This window comes from Podarcis vaucheri (genome assembly GCF_965113315.1).
Source record: "Podarcis vaucheri genome assembly, chromosome: 18".
Lineage (NCBI taxonomy): Eukaryota > Metazoa > Chordata > Lepidosauria > Squamata > Lacertidae > Podarcis > Podarcis vaucheri.
In genome coordinates, this window is record NC_138756.1 from 3,300,592 (window position 1) to 3,321,919 (window position 21,328).

The 21,328-nt window shown below is 46.0% G+C and overlaps 2 protein-coding genes, 2 long non-coding RNA genes and 1 pseudogene across 6 annotated transcripts in view; 3 read left to right on the forward strand and 2 right to left on the reverse strand.

Moving 5' to 3' along the window:
- Window positions 1-846, reverse strand: part of CSNK1G2 (casein kinase 1 gamma 2) — a 59,460-nt gene extending 58,614 nt beyond the window's left edge. Inside the window, exon 1 of one of the 2 annotated variants that reach the window (XM_082206519.1) lies at window positions 673-846. The gene's annotated coding sequence lies outside the window, so the exon portion shown is untranslated. The remainder of the gene's footprint in view (window positions 1-672) is intronic. The other variant, XM_082206521.1, reaches the window with a different exon arrangement.
- A 7,138-nt stretch (window positions 847-7,984) lies between these two features.
- Window positions 7,985-10,075, forward strand: LOC309523145 (uncharacterized protein; the record flags this gene model as incomplete). The annotated part of the gene is made up of 7 exons (XM_082206905.1): window positions 7,985-8,029; window positions 8,236-8,339; window positions 8,656-8,699; window positions 8,833-8,909; window positions 9,033-9,345; window positions 9,450-9,526; window positions 9,807-10,075. 7 exons carry the CDS (start codon window positions 7,985-7,987, stop codon window positions 9,858-9,860), a joined length of 714 nt encoding a protein of 237 aa, XP_082063031.1. The 3' UTR covers window positions 9,861-10,075.
- Window positions 10,076-10,115: 40 nt separating this feature from the next.
- LOC309523173 (actin-related protein 2/3 complex subunit 1A pseudogene) lies at window positions 10,116-11,666 on the forward strand (annotated as a pseudogene). Its single transcript has one exon. The product of its transcript is annotated as an actin-related protein 2/3 complex subunit 1A pseudogene (transcript).
- A 1,932-nt stretch (window positions 11,667-13,598) lies between these two features.
- The window catches only part of LOC309523108, a 152,692-nt gene continuing 144,962 nt past the window's right edge, over window positions 13,599-21,328 (reverse strand). Inside the window, exon 2 of the long non-coding RNA XR_014215257.1 lies at window positions 13,599-15,782. This is a non-coding gene — a long non-coding RNA (uncharacterized lncRNA). The remainder of the gene's footprint in view (window positions 15,783-21,328) is intronic.
- LOC309523178 lies at window positions 17,215-20,172 on the forward strand. The gene is made up of 3 exons (XR_014215276.1): window positions 17,215-19,509; window positions 19,697-19,748; window positions 20,036-20,172. It is a non-coding gene; the product is annotated as an uncharacterized lncRNA (long non-coding RNA).

Here is a 21,328-nt window from a genome sequence, read left to right on the forward strand (position 1 = left end):
AGTAGGCCTAGGTCACGATTACTTCTTTTTCATTCTTTTTTGGCGTAAAGAAAAAAAACGGAGAACAAGCCTCTCTTCCAATGCACACAAACACATGTCTCTGTCCCACACAACCAAAATCCACTTTTTAAAAAACTGGTCCATCCCCCCCCCTTTAAAGTTGGAAAGGCTTGTGGAAAGGAGGTGGGTATTTTATGAAATTCCCTCCAGCCTAAATGCAAATCCCCCCCTACAAAAAAAAATAAGATATAAAGGGAAGGCTGGGAGGGTGCATTATTTATTCCTTGGGTGGGAGAGAGAAATTAGGGTGTGTGGAGGAGAGAAATGCAACAGGGCCCCCCCTTTTCTTCCAAGTTTAACTCACACCCAGCTAAGCCTCCTTCCTTCTCCCCCCTCCCACCAGCAGCCCCCCCACCAATAAATTCCTAATAAAATGTCTATAAATGTGTTGCAATAGGGCTGGATCAATGTGCAAAAAGATTAAGACCCCCTTGGCCCCAAATGCAGCCTCCTCTTTCCTACCCCCTCGGAAAAAAATTGCATTGCTGGCTCTTTTTCTGTCCCCCCCCAAAAAAAATTGCACCTATATAAAGCAATGCAAATGGGGCCCCCCCTCCAAAGCAACAATTCAGCCCTTCCCAAATTAACCCCCCCCCCAAAAAAAAGACTCACCTGGCTTTCTCCCCCCTCCCCCTGGCTCCTCAGGGGTGGGGGTCCCCGGGCCTGCCCCCCTCCAGGCGCCCCATTTGGCGCTCCGGTCTCTTTCAAGCTCTTTCGCCTTCTGAGCAAGCCAAGCAGGGAAGGGACGCCAGCGGCGTAAGGCCCGGCGGCGCTCTATGGCGCTGACGTCACGCCGCCGGCGCAAGCCGCCTTGGTGAATCCGGGGCTCCGCTCCGGAGCTGGCTTAGGCGACTCGGGCTCGCTCGCTCGCTGGCCCTCCGGGGGGGGCCCTCTGCGCAGGCGCGGAAAGGGGCGGGCGGGAGGGGAAGAGGAAGAGGCCGGCGGGCAAAGAGGGGAGAGGTCGGTGGTGCTCTGAGAGACACTTCCGGGTTCCCGTTGGGTGGGAGAATCGTCCATGTGCGGGGCAAAAGCTGGACCATTCGGCCTTTGGAATAATTCCTTTTTTTTTAATAAATATTTATTGAAATTTTCATGTTATTACAAAATGAAAAAGAAAAAATACAAAAATAAAAAACAGTTAAAAAGAATTCCAACTTTTTGTCACTTGTCTTTCATTAACTTATTTCCCGGACCTCCTCATACCTCCCTTTTTTGTATTCCAATTTAAATTTATTTCGTTCAGCAATTTCTTTCCCTCCTTCTTACACCCTAGTCATTAATCTGAATGTATATTTCTGATAACCTTAAATTTTAATCTATTTAGAAAAATCCATTTTTTTCCCCATACTCTTTTAATCTTTACAGCTAGAAACCACAACCTCAATCCAACATCATTCTAACTTTCATTAATTTTACAATATTTCTGTAGATACTCCTTAAATTTCTTCCAATCTTCTTTCACCGTCTCTTCCCCCTGGTCTCGAATTCTGCCAGTCGGCCTTTGGAATAATTCCATGGAATAAAACCCATCTGTAACTGGGCTTCTTTTACCCGCCTAATCTTATGGGTTATTTTTATTTCATTTTTTAACTTCCATCTCTTGTCATAGAGTGGTCTCTTATTTATTGAATATTTGCAAACAAATTGCGAACAGATAAGAACATGGGCAGGAACATTATTGTAACAACCTGCAGTTTCATATTTAAAGTAGATGAATAAATGAACAAATTTAAGTTATTTTGGATGTGCAGGAAATATTAAAAAATAATTTTAAGGAACTGCAGAAAGAAGGGGAAGGAAGTCGAGTTTTGAAATGTTAAAATGACTGTAAAAGTATTGAAATGCAGAAACCTGGAAATAAATAAATAAATAAATAAATAAATGTCTCTTGTTATTTATTGTTATCTCCCTCCCCCATCTCTCTCTTTATGTGTGTGTGTGTGTGTGTGTGTATATGTTGTTAAGTTGTGGGTGAACATACCAGACGACACAGCGATTCTTCAAAGCAGCTCTTTATTTGTAAGCTAGAACAGAACTGAACAGCAAACAGCTCAGCCGGCCTGCTTTTATAGGCAGCCGGCTGTCAACATTGGAACAACAACAACCCAGGGTTTCCTGCCTAAATTAACTGACATGGACCTGAGTGAAAACTATACACACACACACACAATACTCCTGGTGGCCAGGGGGAGAACTTCAATACATAACATATGTTGCTCTTGTTGTTTAGTTGTTTAGTCTTGGAAGGAGAGTCGACCGCCTTCCAAGGGATTTTCCTCCCGCTGCCAAACAGCTCTTGCTGTCAGAAAGTTCTTCCTGGAGTCGGGATCTCCTTTCTGGTCGCTTGAAGCCAGGGCTTTTAGACAGATCGGTTGGATAGAGTGTGGTGCTAACGATAACAATAACAAGAACGGTAATGATAACGATCTTATACCCTGCCCATCTGGTCAAGGCCTCCCCAGCCACACTGGGCGGCTTCCAACAGGAGAATAAAAGCACAATAAAACACCAAACGTTAAAAACCTCCCTAAACAGGGCTGCCTCCTTATGTCTTCTAATGCCGCCGGCCCCTGAGATATTGACAGGGCTGCAGGGTGTGGCTCTCACATCCATGTCCGGAGGGACAGGGAGCAAAACATCTCTCTCCCCCCTTTCCCCACCCCATGCAGAATGGCAAGGGGTCTGCGCATCCGGCTGGGAAGAAGGTGGTGGGAGTGTGGAGCCCAGGCAGGGGCTGGCTGTGGGCAGGATCCTTGCACTGCCGGGGGTTGGACTACATGCCCCTTGGCACCCCTTCCAACTCTGCCATGCTCTGATTCTGTCGAGCAGCTGAAGGAACGGGTGGGGGAGCAAGATGCAGATGAAGGGGAGGCACAACCACACACCCCAACAGCCCCCTCTGGCCTGACTCATGGTGGCCTCATCCCAGCACACTTTGACCCCCCTGGTTTTATTTTTCTTCATTCAGTTGCCGGACAACCCAGCAGCCTGGCCTGTTTGCCAGCTGATGTCACAAAGTGCGGCTTTGCAAGCAAGCCTTATAATGCCCTGCAAGGGGGATGCCTGTCAGATGTTGGTGAGAGATTTGTGGATAAAGATGAATGCTGAAGGTAGGAGGCCCAGAGGAGAAGAGGGGCATATTATTATTATTATTATTATTATTATTATTATTAGCGTCACCCGTCACTGGCGCACAGGGCTTGGCTCCTTGGCTTGACTTGTTGACAGCTGTCGATAGCTTGCCAGGTCCCTGCCTCTCAGCAATGCAGCTGTGCAGAATTAGCCCCTTTTCACGCTGCAAGAGCCCCAAATGGATGGTGTGTACACAGCCTTTGGTTTTAAGGGAAAGGCTTCTATCGGGCTACAGCTTGCACGGGGCAGGAGCCTAGTGAGATTTGTTTTTTATTATTTCTTTGCACCATCGCTGCATGTGACTCTTGATAAAAAGCAAAGAATTCCTTCCAGTAGCTCCTTAGAGACCAACTACCGTATTTTTCGCTCTATAACACACACCCCACCATAGCACGCACATAGTTTTTAGAGGAGGAAAATCCGTAGGCATGCCACCCGTAGGCATTTCCTCCATAACACGCACAGACATTTCCCCTTACTTTCTAGGAGGAAAAAAGTGAGTGTTATGGTGCAAAAAATACGGTAAGTTTGTTATTGGTATGAGCATTTGTGTGCATTGTGTGAAGATACCTTCAGATGTCTGCATGCACATGAAAGCTCATACCAATAACAAACTTAGTTGGTCTCTAAGGTGCTAGTGGAAGGAATTTTTTTTATTATGTTTCGACTATGGCAGACCAACCTGTAACTAGAACCTTGACAAAAAGGTCCCTGCCCCGAGGGGCGTACAATCTTTTGTATGACAAAGGGAAGGAACAGAGAACGGTTAAGGTCCAGGGTGGATCCTGAGTCCTCCTGCGACACATAAGTCAGAGTCTCTGAGTTTAGACTTTGGGATTCCCGGACATTTCCCCATCAGCCCCCCCTCCCCTTTTCTGCAATTTGGCAATGGAGGTGATGCTATTACAGTTCCAAAGAGAATGTCAAGCAGGGAGGGAGGGGGAAGAGAGAGAGAGAGTGGAATTCTGGTGGAGACGGAAGATGGAAGGAGGCTTGGAAAGGGAGTTTGAAGGGGGGGCAGGTGAGAGTCGGTTGAGAGCGATGGGTTCTAGAAGGCGGCACGAGGGGGGGGGCTGGAGCTGAGCTGGACTGAGAAGCAGCAGAACAGCCACCGTTGCTGTCAGGATGTGGCGGTTCAGTGATGAAAGAAGGGGGCGGCAGGAGGATTCCCTTTATTTAGGTGAGCCACGGAGCCAGGGCTTGGCTTCTGCAGAAATGGTACCTCAGGTTAAGAACTTTGCTTCAGGATGCTTCAGGATGAGGACACAAATTGCGCAACGGTGGCACGGCGACAGCGGGAGGCCCCATTAGCTAAAGTGGTACTTCAGGTTAAGAACAGTTTCAGGTTAAGAACGGACCTGCAGAATGAATTAAGATCTTAACCGAGGTACCACTGTACTGCTAAAGCCCAGATGCCTCACACCCCACCTCCAAGCTTCACAGAACTGGGCTGTGCCTGATTATCGTCTCCCAAAGCAACTTGTTATTGTTGTTTAGTCGTTTAGTCGTGTCTGACTCTTCATGACCCCCTGGACCAGAGCACGCCAGGCACCCCTGTCTTCCACTGCCTCCCACAGTTTGGTCAAACTCATGCTGGTAGCTTCGAGAACACTGTTCCACCATCTCATCCTCCGTCATCCGCTTCTCCTTGCGCCCTCCATCTTTCCCATCATCAGGGTCTTTTCCAGGGAGTCTTCTCTTCTCATGAGGTGGCCAAAGTCTTGGAGCCTCAGCTTCAGGATCTGTCCTTCCAGTGAGCACTCAGGGCTGATTTCCTTAAGAACAGATAGGTTTGATCTTCTTGCAGTCCATGGGACTCTCAAGAGTCTCCTCCAGCAACATAATTCAAAAGCATCCATTTTTCGGTTTCTTTATGGTCCAGCTCTCTTATGGTCAGCCTTCTTTATGGTCCAGCTCTCACTTCCATACATCACTACTGGGAAAACCATAGCTTTTACTATATGGACCTTTGTCGGCAAGGTGATGTCTCTGCTTTTTAAGATGCTGTCTAGGTTTGTCATTGCTTTTCTCCCAAGAAGCAGGCGTCTTTTAATTTCGTGACTGCTGTCACCATCTCCAGTGATCATGGAGCCCAAGAAAGTAAAATCTCTCACTGCCTCCATTTCTTCCCCTTCTATTTGCCAGGAGGTGATGGGACCAGTGGCCATGATCTTAGCTTTTTTGATGTTGAGCTTCAGACCATATTTTGCGCTCTCCTCTTTCACCTTCATTAAAAGTTTATTTAATTCCTCCTCACTTTCTGCCATCAAGGTTGTGTCATCTGCATATCTCTGGTCTCTGGTTCCTCTGCCCCTTCGAAATCCAGCTTGCACTTCTGGGAGTTCTCGGTCCACATACAGCTTGAGCCTTCCTTGTAGAATTTTAAGCATAACCTTCCTAGCGTGTGAAATGAGTGCAATTGTCCGCTAGTTGGAACATTCTTTGGCACTGCCCTTCTTTGGGATTGGGATGTAGACTGATCTTCTCCAATCCTCTGGCCACTGCTGAGTTTTCCAAACTTGCTGTCATATTGAGTGTAGCACCTTAACAGAAGCTTCTTTTTAAAAATTTAATAGTTCAGCTGGAATATCATCACTTCCACTGGCCTTGTTATAAGCAGTGCTTTCTAAGGCCCATTTGACTTCACTCTCCAGGATGTCTGGCTCAAGGTCAGCAACCACACTACCTGGGGTGTACGAGACATCCATATCTTTCTGGTATAATTCCTCTGTGTATTCCTGCCACCTCTTCTTGATGTTTTCTGCTTCTGTTTGGTCCTTACCACTTTTGTCCTTGGTAATCTTTGAATGAAAAGTTGCTTTCATATCTCCCATTTTCTTGATCAGATCTCTGGTTTTTCCCATTCGATTGTTTTCCTCTATTTCTTTGCATTGCTTGTTTAAGAAGGCCTTCTTGTCTCTCCTTGCTATTCTTTGGAAATCTGCATTCAATTTCCTGTATCTTTCTCTATCTCCCTCGCATTTTGCTTGCCTTCTCTCCCCCGCTATTTGTAAGGCTTCGTTGGACAGCCACTTTGCTTTCTTGCATCTCCTTTTCATCGGAATGGTTTTTGTTGCTGCCTCCTGTAGCGAGCCTCCACCCATACTTCTTCAGGCACTCTGTCCACCAAATCTGAATCCTTAAACCTGTTCCTCACTTCCACTGTGTATTCATAAGGGATTTGACTTAGATTGTATCTTACCGGCCCAGTGATTTTTCCAATTTTCTTCAGTTTAAGCTTGAATTTTGCTATAAGAAGCCGATGATCTGAGCCACAGTCAGCTCCAGGTCTTGTTTTTGCAGACTGTATAGAACTTCTCCATCATTGGCTGCAGAGAATATAATCAATCTGATTTCGATGCTGCCCATCTGGGGATGTCCATGTGTAGAGTCGTCTCTTGTGTTGTTGGAAAAGAGTGTTTGTGATGACCAGCTTGTTCTCTTGGCAGAACTCTATTAGCCTTTGCCCTGCTTCGTTTTGAACTCCAAGGCCAAACTTGCCACTTGTTCCTTTTATCTCTTGACTCCCTACTTTAGCATTCCAATACCCTATAATGAGAAGAACATCCTTCTTTGGTGTCATTTCTAGAAGGTGTTGTAAGTCTTCATAGAACTGGTCAATTTCAGTTTCTTCAGCACCAGTAGTTGGTGCATAAACTTGGATTACTGTGATGTTAAAAGGTCTGCCTTGGATTCGTATTGAGATCATTCTATCATTTTTGAGGTTGCATCCCAGTACAGCTCTCACCACTCTTTTGTTGACTATGAGGGCCACTCCATTTCTCTTACGGGTTTCTTGCCCACAGTAGTAGATATAATGGTCATCCAAACTGACTTCGCCCATTCCCATCCATTTTAGTTCACTGATGCCCAGGATGTCAATATTTATTCTTGCCATCTCATTTTTGACCACATCCAGCTTACCAAAGTTCATGGTTCTTACATTCCAGGTTCCTATGCAATATTTTTCTTTACAGCATTGGACTTTCCTTTCGCTTCCAGGCATATCCGCAACTGAGCGTCCTTTCGGCTTTGGCCCAGCCGCTTCATCAGCTCTGAATCCACTTGTACTTGTCCTCTGCTCTTCCTCAGTAGCATGTTGGACGCCTTCTGACCTGAGGGACTCATCTTCCAGCGTCATAACTTTTATATGCCTGTTTTCTTTGTCTATGGAGTTTTCTTGGCAGGGATACTGGAGTGGCTCGCCAGTTCCTGCTCCAGGTGGATCATGTTTGGTCAAAACTCTCCACTATGACCTGTCCATCTTGGGTGGCCCTGCATGGCTCATAGCTTCTCTGAGTTATTCAAGCCCCTTCGCCACGGCAAGGCAGTGATCCATAAAGGAACCCAAAGCAACTACTCTGTTCCAAACTTATTCACTTTATTATCATGCGTTGGCAAAAGACTGTTCTGAATTTGTAGGGGACACCTCTAAACCCTAGAAAGAAAGAAATGGTAGGATGTGGAAGATTTGGAGTATTCAGGGAAAGGCACCTAGCAGGCTTCAGCTTGCACGGGGCAGGTGCCTGGTGAAATTACTTTCCTATTATTTCTTTGCACCATCACTGTGCGTGACCCTTGATCAAAAGGTCCCTGCCCCGAGGGGCTTACAATCTTTAATAGGACACAGGGAGGGAACAGAGAAAGGTTGAGGTCCAGGCTGGATCCTGAGTCTAGGTCTCTGAATTTAAACTTTGGGATTCCCGGACATTTCCCACCTGTAACCTCTTCCTCTGTTTTTTATTTTCCTTTCTGTCTCCTAGGACAAAAAAGGCTCCTGAGGAGTAAAAGAATGAAGGAGGATGTCAACAGAAGCAGTCAACCATTGGAGATTGTGGTAAGTTAATTCCATGGGGAATCCATTCCCCACATGTGCAGAGAGGTCATGGCGCTGAGTGAAACAGGGCTGGGTTGGGGGGTTGCAGGCTGGTCTCGCCCCAGCCCCTTGCTCCCCTCCTTCCAAGCCAGGGGTCAGGCGCCCAGGCAGGAGCAGGCTGGCAGCCTGTGGTGACGTGGGCATGGGCAGCCTGGCAGGGGTGCTAGTTCTGCCCCCCTAGAGAGTACAATGTCCTTCTTCTTTTGCAGGGCCGTGGTTTGGGAAAACAGCAGCAGCCCAGTGGTGCAGGGAAACCCTGCCAAATCCGGAGGTATGTTGTGACCTTGTGTGGCTGGGGAAGTGTTTCCCAGTGATCCTGGGGGTGGAGGAGAAAGGCCTGATTAAGAGATCCCTGTAATTTTATGAAGAGGGTTTCTCTCTGGTCCAGGCAGGGCCCTAGCTAGGGGGTGGTGAGGTGGGCCCCCGCCAGGGGTGCAGGTGAGGAGTGGGGCACAAAATCGGCTCCAAAATTTGTCCATCAACATGTCTAAATATAGAGGTGATAATAATGAATATTATCATCTGTATATTTATTTGGTTCCAACTCCTCCAAGCAATCAGACTAACAGAACTTGTTTCTTCCTTAGGCGAGAGGCCCGCCAGCACGAGGGGGGAAAGGCTCCCACTTTAGGTAAGTGGAAATGCCAACAGAGTGCCCCATATTTTAGGAATGCTTCCTTCCTGTGTCCCCCCTCCCTCATGCGCCAGACTGGTGCTATCATCTGGGATCCAGGCGCTTGCTGATTCCTCTATTTCATTTGCAGGGAGGGAGCCTTTCCCCAACGTCTACTTCGTGCTGGCAAAATCCCTGGAGGGACGTGGCGAACGTGGCAAACATCAGGTACTGGGACAGAAGGAAGGAGTCCTTGTGGGACTTCTTTGGGGGGGGGTCATCGAAAATGGGGCAGTAGGTTTTCATCCGCCCCAGCCCCTTCTCATCACATACTTTCTGCTTCCTCCACAGGACCACACCTCCAGGGATGAGGCTCCAGCACCTGCTCCCGGGATCAAAAATGACAGACCATCGCGGCGGTTCCCAGAGCCTGAGCCTGATCCTCGCCTGCCTCACCTTCCCTCGCTTCTCCGCACGGGCATGGCTCCTTCCTGGCCTCGCTTGGCGCAGAAGCAGCAGTCAAAGTTTCCCCCCATCAAAAACGCCTCAAGGGTGATTCCGGCGCCGGGGGAGACTTTGGCTGCTGCCTCTGTGCCAGGCCGGTCGGGAAGGAGCCCCGACGCCCGTGCGGAGGAGTTCAGGGTGGGGCAATTAATAAGATCAGGTAGGAGAATATGCCCCCTTCCCAGGTCCCCACCCTCCTGTCCCAGACTGGGGCTTGCATGGCTGGGAGCCGGGCGCCGGCTGATGTCTCCCTTTGTCTTGCAGCGAGGAGAAGGCTCAGCCTGGGAGCCGCCGCGTCCCGGGAGGGTCTGGAGCCGAGGCAACGGCCTCTCGCCTCACAGGTAAGGGGACAGGGGGGTTTCATTGCTTTGCCGCTCGCGATTTGCGGGTTTGGGCGGCGCGGGCAGGTGGCGCGTCGGAATGTCACCCCCCTTCAGGATGGCACCTGGGGCAGCCCGCCCCCCTGCCCCCCAACGGTACGCCCCTGGCCACAAACAGGATCGAGCCCAAGAGCCCTCTGCTCACCTGGGACTTCCTGCAACGGCTTCTTGAAGCCCCGTCCCTGGTCGTTTGGTCTGTGACAGACCATTCACACATTCAGGGATTCCTTCTTTCTTGCAGGGTATGGCTCCTGCACCGCTGCGGCTGCTGCCGAAACCCCCTCCCCGCAAATAATACAGGTAAGAGGAAGAAGGGAGAATTTGCATGGAGCGGGGAGAACACCCTGCTCCAGACTTCCAAACCAACTCTCTGACTTAAAATCATGGCGTTCCTACGAGAGTTGGTATCAAAATAACATGGAAGCAGTACAGAAATGGGTAAGGCGGAGCTATGGCTGATAAGGAATGCAATGCTCAAGGTTTGGGCAAGGAGGACAGACCTGGGCTAAAGCGAGTCTTCTTCTCCCACAAGCCAGTCGTGCTGCCCTCAGAGAGCGCCGCTCGGAGCGGAGTTGCGTTGACTGGCCAGAGTCCGCAAGCCGACCCCCGCACCCCGCCGCTTTCCTCAGGCCCGGACGCTTCATCCCTCTTGACGCTTTAAGATCATTCCTTGTTCAGAATGTCTCTACCCCAGTTCTTACTAGAGCCAAAAACCTGTCACGCCTGGAACAGGGACCGAACTCAGATTGCCATTAGCCCTAATAATCATAAAGTTCACATCTATAAGAAGAGTGGGAACCAGTGGGTGAAAGCTCATGAGCTCAAAGAGCACAATGGACACATCACAGGCATTGACTGGGCCCCCAAGAGCGACCGCATTGTCACTTGTGGCTTACATCTGGAGTCAGAAGGATGGAGTGTGGAAACCAACACTGGTGATTCTGAGGATCAACCGAGCAGCCGCCTTTGTGAAGTGGTCACCTTTGGAGAACAAATTTGCTGTTGGAAGTGGCGCTCGACTCATCTCTGGGTGCTACTTTGAGTCTGAAAATGACTGGTGGGTGAGCAAGCACATTAAGAAGCCCATTCGCTCCACTGTCCTTAGCCTGGATTGGCACCCCAACAATGTTTCCTGTGACTTCAACTGCAGAGTGTTTTCAGCTTACATTAAGGAAGTGGATGAGAAACCAGCCAGCACACCCTGGGGATCCAAAATGCCCTTTGGGCAGCTGATGGCTGAATTTGGTGGCGCAGGAAATGGTGGTTGGGTCCACAGCGTCAGTTTTTCCGCCAGTGGCAACCGCCTGGCCTGGGTCAGCCATGAGAGCACTGGGTCGGTTGCAGATGCCTCCAAAAACATGAAGATCTCGCAATTGAAAACAGAATTCCTCCCATTGCTGAGTATGTCGTTCGTCTCGGAGAACAGTGTGGTTGCTGCTGGCCATGACTGCTGCCCGATGCTCTTCAACTGTAACGGCCGTGGTACCCTCACCTTTGTCTCCAAGCTGGACATTCCCAAGCAGAGCGTACAACGCAATATTTCGGCCATGGAACGTTTCCGCAACATGGACAAGAGAGCCACTACGGAGGATCTCAACACTACTCTGGAGACGCTGCATCAGAACAGCATCACCCAAGTGTCTATTTATGAGGTGGACAACGAGATTGCCGCAAGTTCTGCACCACTGGTATTGATGGAGCAATGACCATCTGGGACTTCAAGACATTAGAGTCCTCGATCCAGGGGCTGCGGAGCACGTAAATCTGGCTCTCTGTTCTCTAGCAAGACAACTCGTTCTGGCACCTGCACAGACTTGAAAAGGGATGGTGAAGATAGGTCACTTTTTGAAGCACTGAGAAAATGACGACTTGGTGGATTTTTTCCCTTTTCCTTTTCATCCCCCAATTTTGGTGAAATGTGTTGGTTTGAAAATCAGCTGTGATATATTTGGCTTTGTTTTTATTATTATTATTGGTTGTTGCATTCCATTATTTGCCAAAGCGGCTCCTTAAAATAGTTTATTGCAGGAAGTATTAATCACTAACTTAAAAGGGGAATTTTGTGTAAACATGTCTGCTAGAACCGAAAAAAATAAAGAAAGGGGGGGGGGGAAGCAAGTCGTGCTGATAACTCTCTATCTGTTTCTCCTATGGGAAATATTCCACCTGGAAACTTTGGTGAATTTCTGAAAAGTTTTTTTCTTGGAAAATGTACAACTAGACCAGGGGTCTGCAACCCGTGGATCCGGAGCCGCACGTGGCTCTTTTACACCTTTGCCGCGGCTCCGGGGCAGATTCTAGCAAGGGGAGGAGGCGCATTGTGCGCCCCGACGTTCCCCACTGTGGCGGGCGCTGTACTGGCTGTGACGTCGCATGGGGGCGGTGCGTGTGTTAGTCACGCACTGTCCCGATGTCACCTTCCCACCCGCCCGCCCGCTACATTGAAAGGGGGCATGTACGCTGGTCACTGTTTTAAAGGGGAGTGAAGAACACACACACAAAAAAAGGTAACTTGTTAATTTAACGTTCATTTCTATGAGGAGGAGTAATTCTGAGGGGTCAAACAAAGAAATAATAAAAAAGTGACAAAAAGTTATTTTTATAATGACGAGTTTTGCGGCTCCCAGTTTTTTTTCTCTTTGGAAACGGGTCCAAGTGGCTCTTTTTGTCTTAAAGGTTGCAGACCCCTGAACTAGACTATGAGTCAAAGAAGCACAGCTCCCCCCCCCTACCCCGACGGCTTGGGGAAGGCTTGGGAATCACGGGGGGCGGGCGCCGGATGTCCCCCCCCCCAGTGTGTGTGTGTAAACAAATTCTTAGTTGGTTTTGTAATAAATCGGCTTATAACTGTGACTCATGAAGCTGGTTCCTCCGCTGAGAATTCTGGCCACATGACCCAGAAGCTGTACGACAGCCCCCTCGGCCAATAAAGTGAGATGAGCACCGCAACCCCGGAGTCGGCCACAACTGGACCTAATGGTCAGGGGTCCCTTTACCTATATATATATGTGTGTGTGTTTTCTCATGTTATATATAGTTGTTTTATATAAGCGATAAAATGTCTCACATCAAATGTAACTGATCTGTAGAAAAGACTCTGCGACTTGAAAAAAATGACAAAGTGCGTACTTTTTTAACCTAAGAAAATCTTGAATATTTAAAATAATAATAATAATAAGAAGAAGAGGCGATAAAATGAAATAAAAAGCATTTACCAAAAAAGAAAGAAAAGCCATGGGTGTAAGAATAAATAAATATGATCACTCCACCAAGAAATAATAATAAATTCTAAGTCTTTTCCGCAGTTTAACTCTGCGCTGTGTGAATAAGTTGTTTCTTTTTCTCTGTCCTGTGTCTCCCAACATGCAGCTTCACCGAGTGTCTACGAGTTCCGGTGTTAGATATTATATGAAAAACTGGGGTTGGTTTTACAGCGCAACCCATCACCAAGGGATTCAGTGTCCCCTGAAGTACATTAACAGTCAGAGAAGGATGGATGGAGGCAGGAAACAGCTGAATCAAGGCAGATCTTCTTTTCCAGTTTCCAACAGAGTCCCGCCCCCCTTTGCTGGAAAGTGAGAAGGGACCCCACCTGCAACAAAGGTATGTAGCAGATTTTAAAGACTTTAGAAATTGCCCATCTCCTTAGCCAAAGACCACCCAAAAGCATTATTGAATTTTTGTGTTTTGTTGGAAGCCGCCCAGAGTGGCTGGGGAAACCCAGCCAGATGGGCGGGGTATAAATAATAAATTATTATTATTATTATTAATCATACAAGCATCACAGATAGAGGCGGTTGTTGTTGTTCAGTCGTTTAGTCGTGTCCGACTCTTCGTGACCCCCTGGACCAGAGCACGCCAGGCACTCCTGTCTTCCCCTGCCTCCCGCAGTTTGGTCAGGCTCATGCTGGTACCTTCGAGAACACTGTCCCACCATCTCGTCCTCTGTCGTCCCCTTCTCCTTGTGCCCTCCATCTTTCCCATCATCAGGGTCTTTTCCAGGGAGTCTTCTCTTCTCATGAGGTGGCCAAAGTCTTGGAGTCTCAGCTTCACGATCTGTCCTTCCAGTGAGCACTCAGGGCTGATTTCCTTCAGAATGGAGAGGTTTGATCTTCTTGCAGTCCATGGGACTCTCAAGAGTCTCCTCCAGCACCATAATTCAAAAGCATCCATTCTTCGGCGATCAGCCTTCTTTACGGTCCAGCTCTCACTTCCATACATCACTACTGGGAAAACCAGAGCTTTAACTATACAGACCTTTGTTGGCAAGGTGATGTCTCTGCTTTTTAAGATGCTGTCTAGGTTTGCCATCGCCTTTCTCCCAAGAAGCAGGCGTCTTTTAATTTTGTGGCTGCTGTCACCATCTGCAGTGATCATGGAGCCCAAGAAAGTAAAATCTCTCACTGCCTCCATTTCTTCCCCTTCTATTTGCCAGGAGGTGATGGGACCAGTGGCCATGATTTTAGTCTTTTTGATGTTGAGGTAGTCTACAGAAAGAGGTAGTCTACAGCAAAAATTTGAGAGTGTAGCTTGTCTCCTGTTCGTCAAGATACAGTGGTACCTTGGTTTTAGAACAGCTTAGTTTATAAACAACTTGGATTAAGAACACTGCAAACCCGGAAGTAGGTGTTTTGGTTTGTGAACTTTGTCTTGGAAGCAGAACATGTCGAGTGTGTTCCATTTGTAAATTGAGTCCCCTGCTGCTATGGGAAAGCACGCCTTGGTTTAAGAACACTTTGGTTTAAGAACCCAATTCCAGAACGGATTAAGTTCATAAAAGAAGGTACCACTGTACCTGATAACACTTATTGATAGAATTATTTAAAGAAATATTATGGGATGGTGAACTTGCAAGTGGGATTTGAGCTATGAGCAACAGAAGTAATTAGATTACAATACTGTGGTTATGATTTAATAGCTATTAAGAGAGGAAGGGGGGAAACAACTCCTCCATGGAAAACAGGTTGGGAAGTTGATAAAAATAAGAGAAAATATGAATTTGTGTTTTGACTGCATATGTGAAGAATGTTGAAACTTAACAAAAGAGAATTGGGGGGGGAAAGGAGACTCTGCTCCTCATGATCTTGAACCAAGAGATGGTTTTAAGTGGAAACCTGCGAAGGGGCCTTATTATACAGTCAGACTGCTGGTCCCATCTGGATCAGTACTGTCTACACCGATCGGCAGCCGCTTTCCAGGATTTCAGATGAGGGGCATTCCCAGTCCTGGCAATGATCAGAGTTTGCACCCAGGACCTTCTGGAAGCCAAGCAAGTGTTCTGCCAGCGAGCTACCCAAACTTCACAGGATAGCAAGTTGAAAAAGTCGAAAAAGTGTGAATTGCTCCCTAATGCCCATTAGCAACTGCGCTTGCAATTCTTGATTTGGGTATAAGCCTATGGTTCAGGGGGATTTACTTCCAGACAACTGTTGCTTATACAATTTTTAAATTATAATTTCTTCGCACGCTTTTAAGCATCTGCTAAAACACCATTCTTTTAAAACCCATTTTAAAACAAAAAAAAAAAGCTTGGTTCACTCCATCAGCAAAGCTGCCCCCCTGCCAAAAAAAAGCTAGGTGGTGTGATTCGGTTTAAGGTCTGCAACAAAAAGAAATGTCTCATTCTGCCTGCTTTACTTAACACTAGGCAAAATTTTGCATTCTCCACTCTCGTATGGGAGGCGTCCCATCGGATCCCGGTGTAATGGCTGCTGGGAAATCCTCGCTTCTTTTCTTTATCTCTTTCCTTTTGAGGAAGAGGCGGAAGAGACGACGTAAAGTGGGAGGGGCTGGGAAGGAAATAAGGTTTTGCGGCAACAAGGCGGGGGAGGGTGGTTTGCGACAGTGTCGGGACTTACGGTAGCTCGTTAACCCTTTCCGTTCCGGTTGGTTTTTCCAGTTCCTTCCTATAGCAGTTTGTTTTTCTATTGATTTAGGAATCCTCTAGGTTAGATTACTGCAACGCGCTATCTGAATTCTGAATCACAGAATCATAGAGTGGGAAGGGACCTCTAGGGTCATCTAGTCCAACCCCCCTGCAATACAGGAATCTTTAGCCCAAGCTGGGGCTCGAACCCACGACCCTGAAATTAGATCTCATGACAGTTTGGAAGCTTCAGCTGGTGCAGAATTTGGTGGCAAGACAGTCTGAGCATATTGCACCGATCCTGACCCGATTGCACTGGCTGCCTATCGGCTTCAAAGTGCTGGTTTTGACCTATAAAGCAATAATAATAATAATTTTTTTTTTTATTTATACTCCATCCATATGGCTGTGTTGTCCCAGCCACTCTGGGCAGCTTCCAACATATATAAAACCGGTGAGACATCAAACATTAAAAACTCCAGGTGTCTTCTAAAAGTTGTATATTTCCTTGACATCTGACAGGAGGGCATTCAGCAAAGTGGGTGCCACCACTGAGAAGGCCCTGTGCCTGGTTCCCTGTGTTAACGGAGAAATCCGAGGGCTCCCTTGGACAAAAAACAAGGACACCAGCCAGGAATACCAGAGCAAAACAGGAGCCAGTAGGCTTGGTCTTTATTGAAGACTGGACTCCTACCTGCCACCAGGTGGAACAAGATGGAAGTCCCGAACAAAAGAGAACCCAAACTTTTATTAGCTGCTAATCCCCATGTTACCCCCCCCCCAAGTACATCACGGTTACATCATGAAAGGGGAGGTCTGGTGGTCGTAATCTGAGCATCCTGGACCCTGCCCCATGGTTCTCCTTGCCCTCCACCAAAAGCCCATCCAGTGTAACAAAAGAGATATTTACATTTCCCTGTTTCCCGGCCAAGTTCATCACACCCTTTTGTCTTCATCTGGGTTTGTTACTTCTGGAATGGCTACCTGTCTGGCACTCAGGTATCAGGAGGCCAGGGATTATCACTCAGGCATAGGGGCTGCTGAGTAGCTGAGCTCACCTGTCTATGAATTTCTGAGGTTTTCCCAGTGAGCCAGTACATAGATGTATTGATCAGTGAATTCTTACATTTGGTATCATGCAGCAAAGGCCCTTTGAATAGATAGGAAGAAACTGTGATGAAGTGTTTTGTGGGGACAAGTCACAAAAGTCACAAAAGCGATTGTGCTGGTTTTGGTAGTGGGCTGCATGTGCATGATATCTGCTGGAGGGGCAACCCCCCCAACCTATACATTAATTCCTGCGACACCTGTAACCTCACTTTATTAATCAGCCCAATATTAATATTAATCAATCCAAGGCCTGGTTTTCACCTGGTGCCTAAAAATATGTAACGAAGGCGCCAGGTGAACCTCTCTGGGGAGAGCATTCTAGAAACATGGAGCCACTACAGAACTGAATGTGCATTAAGTCCGTCTTGGAAGCTCAGTCAGTAGAGCATGAGGATCAGAACCTCAGGGCCGGGATTTGAGCCCCATGTAGGGCCAAAGATTCCTTCATCGCAGGGGGTTGGGATGGATGACCCTCGGGGTCCCTTCCAACCCTACAATTTTATGATTCTATATGTAGGTGGACTGGGCTGTCAGGATCTAGAGGACTGGTGTTACTGGGAGACCACTAATTCAGGGGTTCCCTGTGTGGAGAAGTATGCATATCTGACCCCTGCTGAAATGAGGCTGTATTTTAATGTTGCTTTTTAATCTTGTTTTTTAAGCTTTATTTCAATCAGTTGTTTAATATCTAGTGTTAGCTGCCCTGAGCCCGGTCTTGGCTGGGGAGGGCAGGGTATAAATTATTATTATTATTATTATTATTATTATTATTATTATTATTATTGATTCACCCCACAAAGGGATACACACCTTCCAAACTCTGGGTGTCTCTATCCCCATAGATCCACATTCTCTGAATGAGGCCACTCAAAACCTCCCCACTTTGAACCCCTTTTCAGTGTGTGTGTGGACATATCAAATGCCCCCCATTATTTTTGCCTGCCCCCTCAAAACTAACCTCGTGGTTGTTTTATTTTTAAGCAGAATCACATTTGTCCCATTCACACTTCACACTTTTTTTTACAGTATGGGAAATGTCCTTTCATGTATCCTTCCCTCGAAAGACTTTTCATGGATACAGAATCATAGAATCAAATAATTGTAGAGTGGAAGGGACCCCAAGGGTCATCCAGTCCAACCCCCTGCAATTCAGGAATATTTCACCCCACCTGGGGCTCGAACCCATGACCCTAAGACAAACTTTTTAAATAAAACATAAATATCCCTCTCCAAAACTTATATCTCTCTGTCTCAAGTCTGTGCGTTTTCAAAGTGAACGCTTACTCATACAGTGTATCTGGGATATTTCATTTATGTTATGAACTTTATCGAGCTGTCACATGGTATGGATTTTTTTTTTAAAGCACCGTATCTTATCTTATTTACCTTATGAACTCTACCTAGCTAGGAAACAGCGCTTTTAAAGCAAACATTTATTTGCACTGCACACCCCCAATATATTTATCTGGATATTTACAGGAGTAGTTTGTAAGATAAACTATACCACATATAAGATAGCGTATGTTTAAAGGAAGCAATAATTTATACTTCCTTATGTGCTCTCTCTATTTGGCTATAAATAAATAGTTTATATGTATTTTCTATAGTTAAGTCTTTTACCTCTGTCGTCAGTACATTTTATTTTATTGCTAGGGTTAGTAGCTGATGCAAATAAGGATTCTTCTGATTCTGATCCAAATCATTTATAAGATAAACTAGCTTATATTTATAAGAACATTAAGGTAAGATAGCATGCTTTATGTTGAATGGAAAATAGATATTGTGCATTCGGCCGACCCCTGTGATACAGTGTCTCTGCTTATAGCACTTACGTGTATTGTGCTATAGATAGGTACTGTAATATATAACTCGTTTATAAGGTAAGCTGTCTATAACTATATAACTATTTCACCCAGGAAGGCAACTCTGCCATCATTTTCCATTATCTTTTTCTTCTTCTTCTCAAGGACAAATTCACAACCCTCATTTAAATACATGCAAAACAACAACAGCAACACTGAAACAGACTGAATTGATCTTAACAGAATTAAAATTGAAGCCTTAACAGAATTAAAATGCAAGGAGATTGCAATAAAAAGGTGGCCTTTTGTGAATAGCGGCGTTTGCGTGCTTATTGTGTTTTAAAGGAAACATTTGGTATTTGCACTGCTAATTGCAATGAGAGATATAGATAAAATTCATTATAATAAATGTACATATATATTTTAAGAGAGACGGGCAAGTAGACGTGCTTTTAAACGGACATTTTTATATATTGCTGTGTAGGGGGAATGGACAAGCCTGCGCCTGTGTGCTTTCAAACTGACATTTATATTTTATATTATGAGGGAAAGGCAATGCGCCTGTGTGCTTCAAACAGATATTTACATATTATATATTGTGTATAGATGGGCAAGTCTGTGCTCGTGCGCTTCCAAACTTAACATTTATATTTTATATATTAGAGAGCAAGTCTGCGCCTGTGTGCTTTTAAACTGATACTTATATATTATATAGTGTATCTCTCTGATGAGATTTTATATTTTGTATTAGAGAGAGGGACAGGCAAGTCTTGACCTGTGTGTTTTTTAACTGATATTTATATAAATATATCGAGAGAGAGAGGTCTGCACCTGTGTGCTTTTAAACTGATATTTACATATTATATAGTGTATCTCTCTAGAGAGATGAGATTTTATATTTTATATTAGAGAGAGGGACAGGCAAGTCTGCGCCTGTGTGCTTTTTAACTGATATTTATATATTATATAGGGTATCTCTCTAGAGATATGAGATTTTATATTAGAGAGAGGGACAGTCTGCGCCTGTGTGTTTTTTAACTGGTATTTATATAAATATATCGAGAGAGAGGTCTGCGCCTGTGTGCTTTTAAACTGATATTTATGTATTATATAGTGTATCTCTCTAGAGAGATGAGATTTTATATTTTATATTAGAGAGAGGGACAGTCTGCGCCTGTTTTTTAAGTGGTATTTATATAAATATATCTAGAGAGGTCTGCACCTGTGTGCTTTTAAACTGATATTTACATCATTATATAGAGTATCTCTCTAGAGAGATGAGATTTTATATTAGAGAGGGACAGTCTGCGCCTGTGTGTTTTTTAACTGGTATTTATATAAATATATCGAGAGGTCTGCGCCTGTGTGCTTTTTAACAGATATTTATATAAATATATCGAGAGAGGTCTGCGCCTGTGTGCTTTTAAACTGTTATTTATAAATTTATAAATTCAATATTGAGAACGCAGGGGAGATATGAGGAAGTCCAGTTAGATATGTAAAAATGTGTTATGAAATGTTATGATGTTTTTTATTATAGATTTGTGTTTTTGTTTTTGTATGTTTTTCTTTCTTTGTTTTTGTCTGGTGAAGGGATGGTATATGTTTGCTGATTTTTTTCTGTTGGAAATTTGCAATATTTATAAAAAAAACACCAAAAAAACTGCTATTTCTATAGATATATCGAGAGAGGTCTGCGCCTGTGTGCTTTTTAACAGATATTTATAGAAATATAGCGAGAGAGACGCGAGGAGGTCCGTGTCTGAGGCGACCTTCCCCGCCTTCCCTTCTCCTGAGGTAAAACGAGAAAAAGGCGGGCTGGCCTCGACTCCGCCCCCGCCCCGCCCCTCGCCCCTCGCCCCCTCGCCCCGCCCCCTCCGCCGCGTCGTCGCGTCCCGCCTTCCCGCCTCCCGGCCTGCTCTGAGGCGCAGCGTCGGCGTCGCCTGGAAGGGGAAGCCGGGCCTGGCGAAGGCCTGAGGCGGCGTCGGCGGGCAAGATGGCGGAGTCCGGAGGGGCCGAAGCCTTCGCCTCCGCCGAGCGGCCGCCCACGCCCAGCGTCGCCGGGGGAGGCGGAGGGAGCGGCGGCGGCGGCGGCGGAGGAGGCGGCGGCAGCAGCAGCAGCAGCAGGTGAGGAAAGAGGGAGGAGGAGGGAGGAGGAAGAAGAAGAAGAAGAGGGGCGCCCGCTCTTGACGCGGGAACTCCCTGCACTTGACTATTTGGTACCCGTTATTCTTGCTGCTTTGCTTTCCTTGCAGCACATCATTTATTAAGATTTTTCTTTATATTTATTTTTAGCGCTGTTTTTGCTGTTATTGTCATGCTTAGTGCATCGGTTAGTTGTTGCTTTATGTTCATTCTACATTAAATGTTATTATCATAGCATTTAGCATATCGTGGTTGCTGTTCTGTCGTTGTTATTCTGCGTTATTTGTTGCTATCATCATATTTAGTATAGAATTGTAGAAGTGGGAGGGACCCTGAGGGTCATCTAGTTGAACCCTCTGCAACGCCCAGCGTGGGACTCGAACCCACAACCCTGGGATGAAGAGTCTCGTGCTCTGCTGAGCTGTCCCAGTCTTTGGGGTATCATTGTTGCTCTTTTATTTTATCACATGCATATCATTATTTTGCAGTATTTGTTGTTGTTGGTTAGAGCCTGGTGCTGGTAATGCCAGGGTTGCAGGTTCGATCCCCGTATGGGGCAGCTGCATATTCCTGCCTTGCAGGGGGTTGGACTAGATGGCCCTCAGGGTCCCTTCCAACGCCACGATCCTACAATTCTGCAATTCACTATATCGCTACTATTCTGAATTTCTCCTGTTAAAATCGTTACTATTTTATATCACTGATCATTATTATATTTATATCATTGTCACGGCTTTATTTTATCATATGCCTTGCATAATTCTTTTATATTGTTATCATATTGATTATATCTTTATTAGCTTTATTTTATTGTGTTCCTATCATTGTTATTTTACGTTT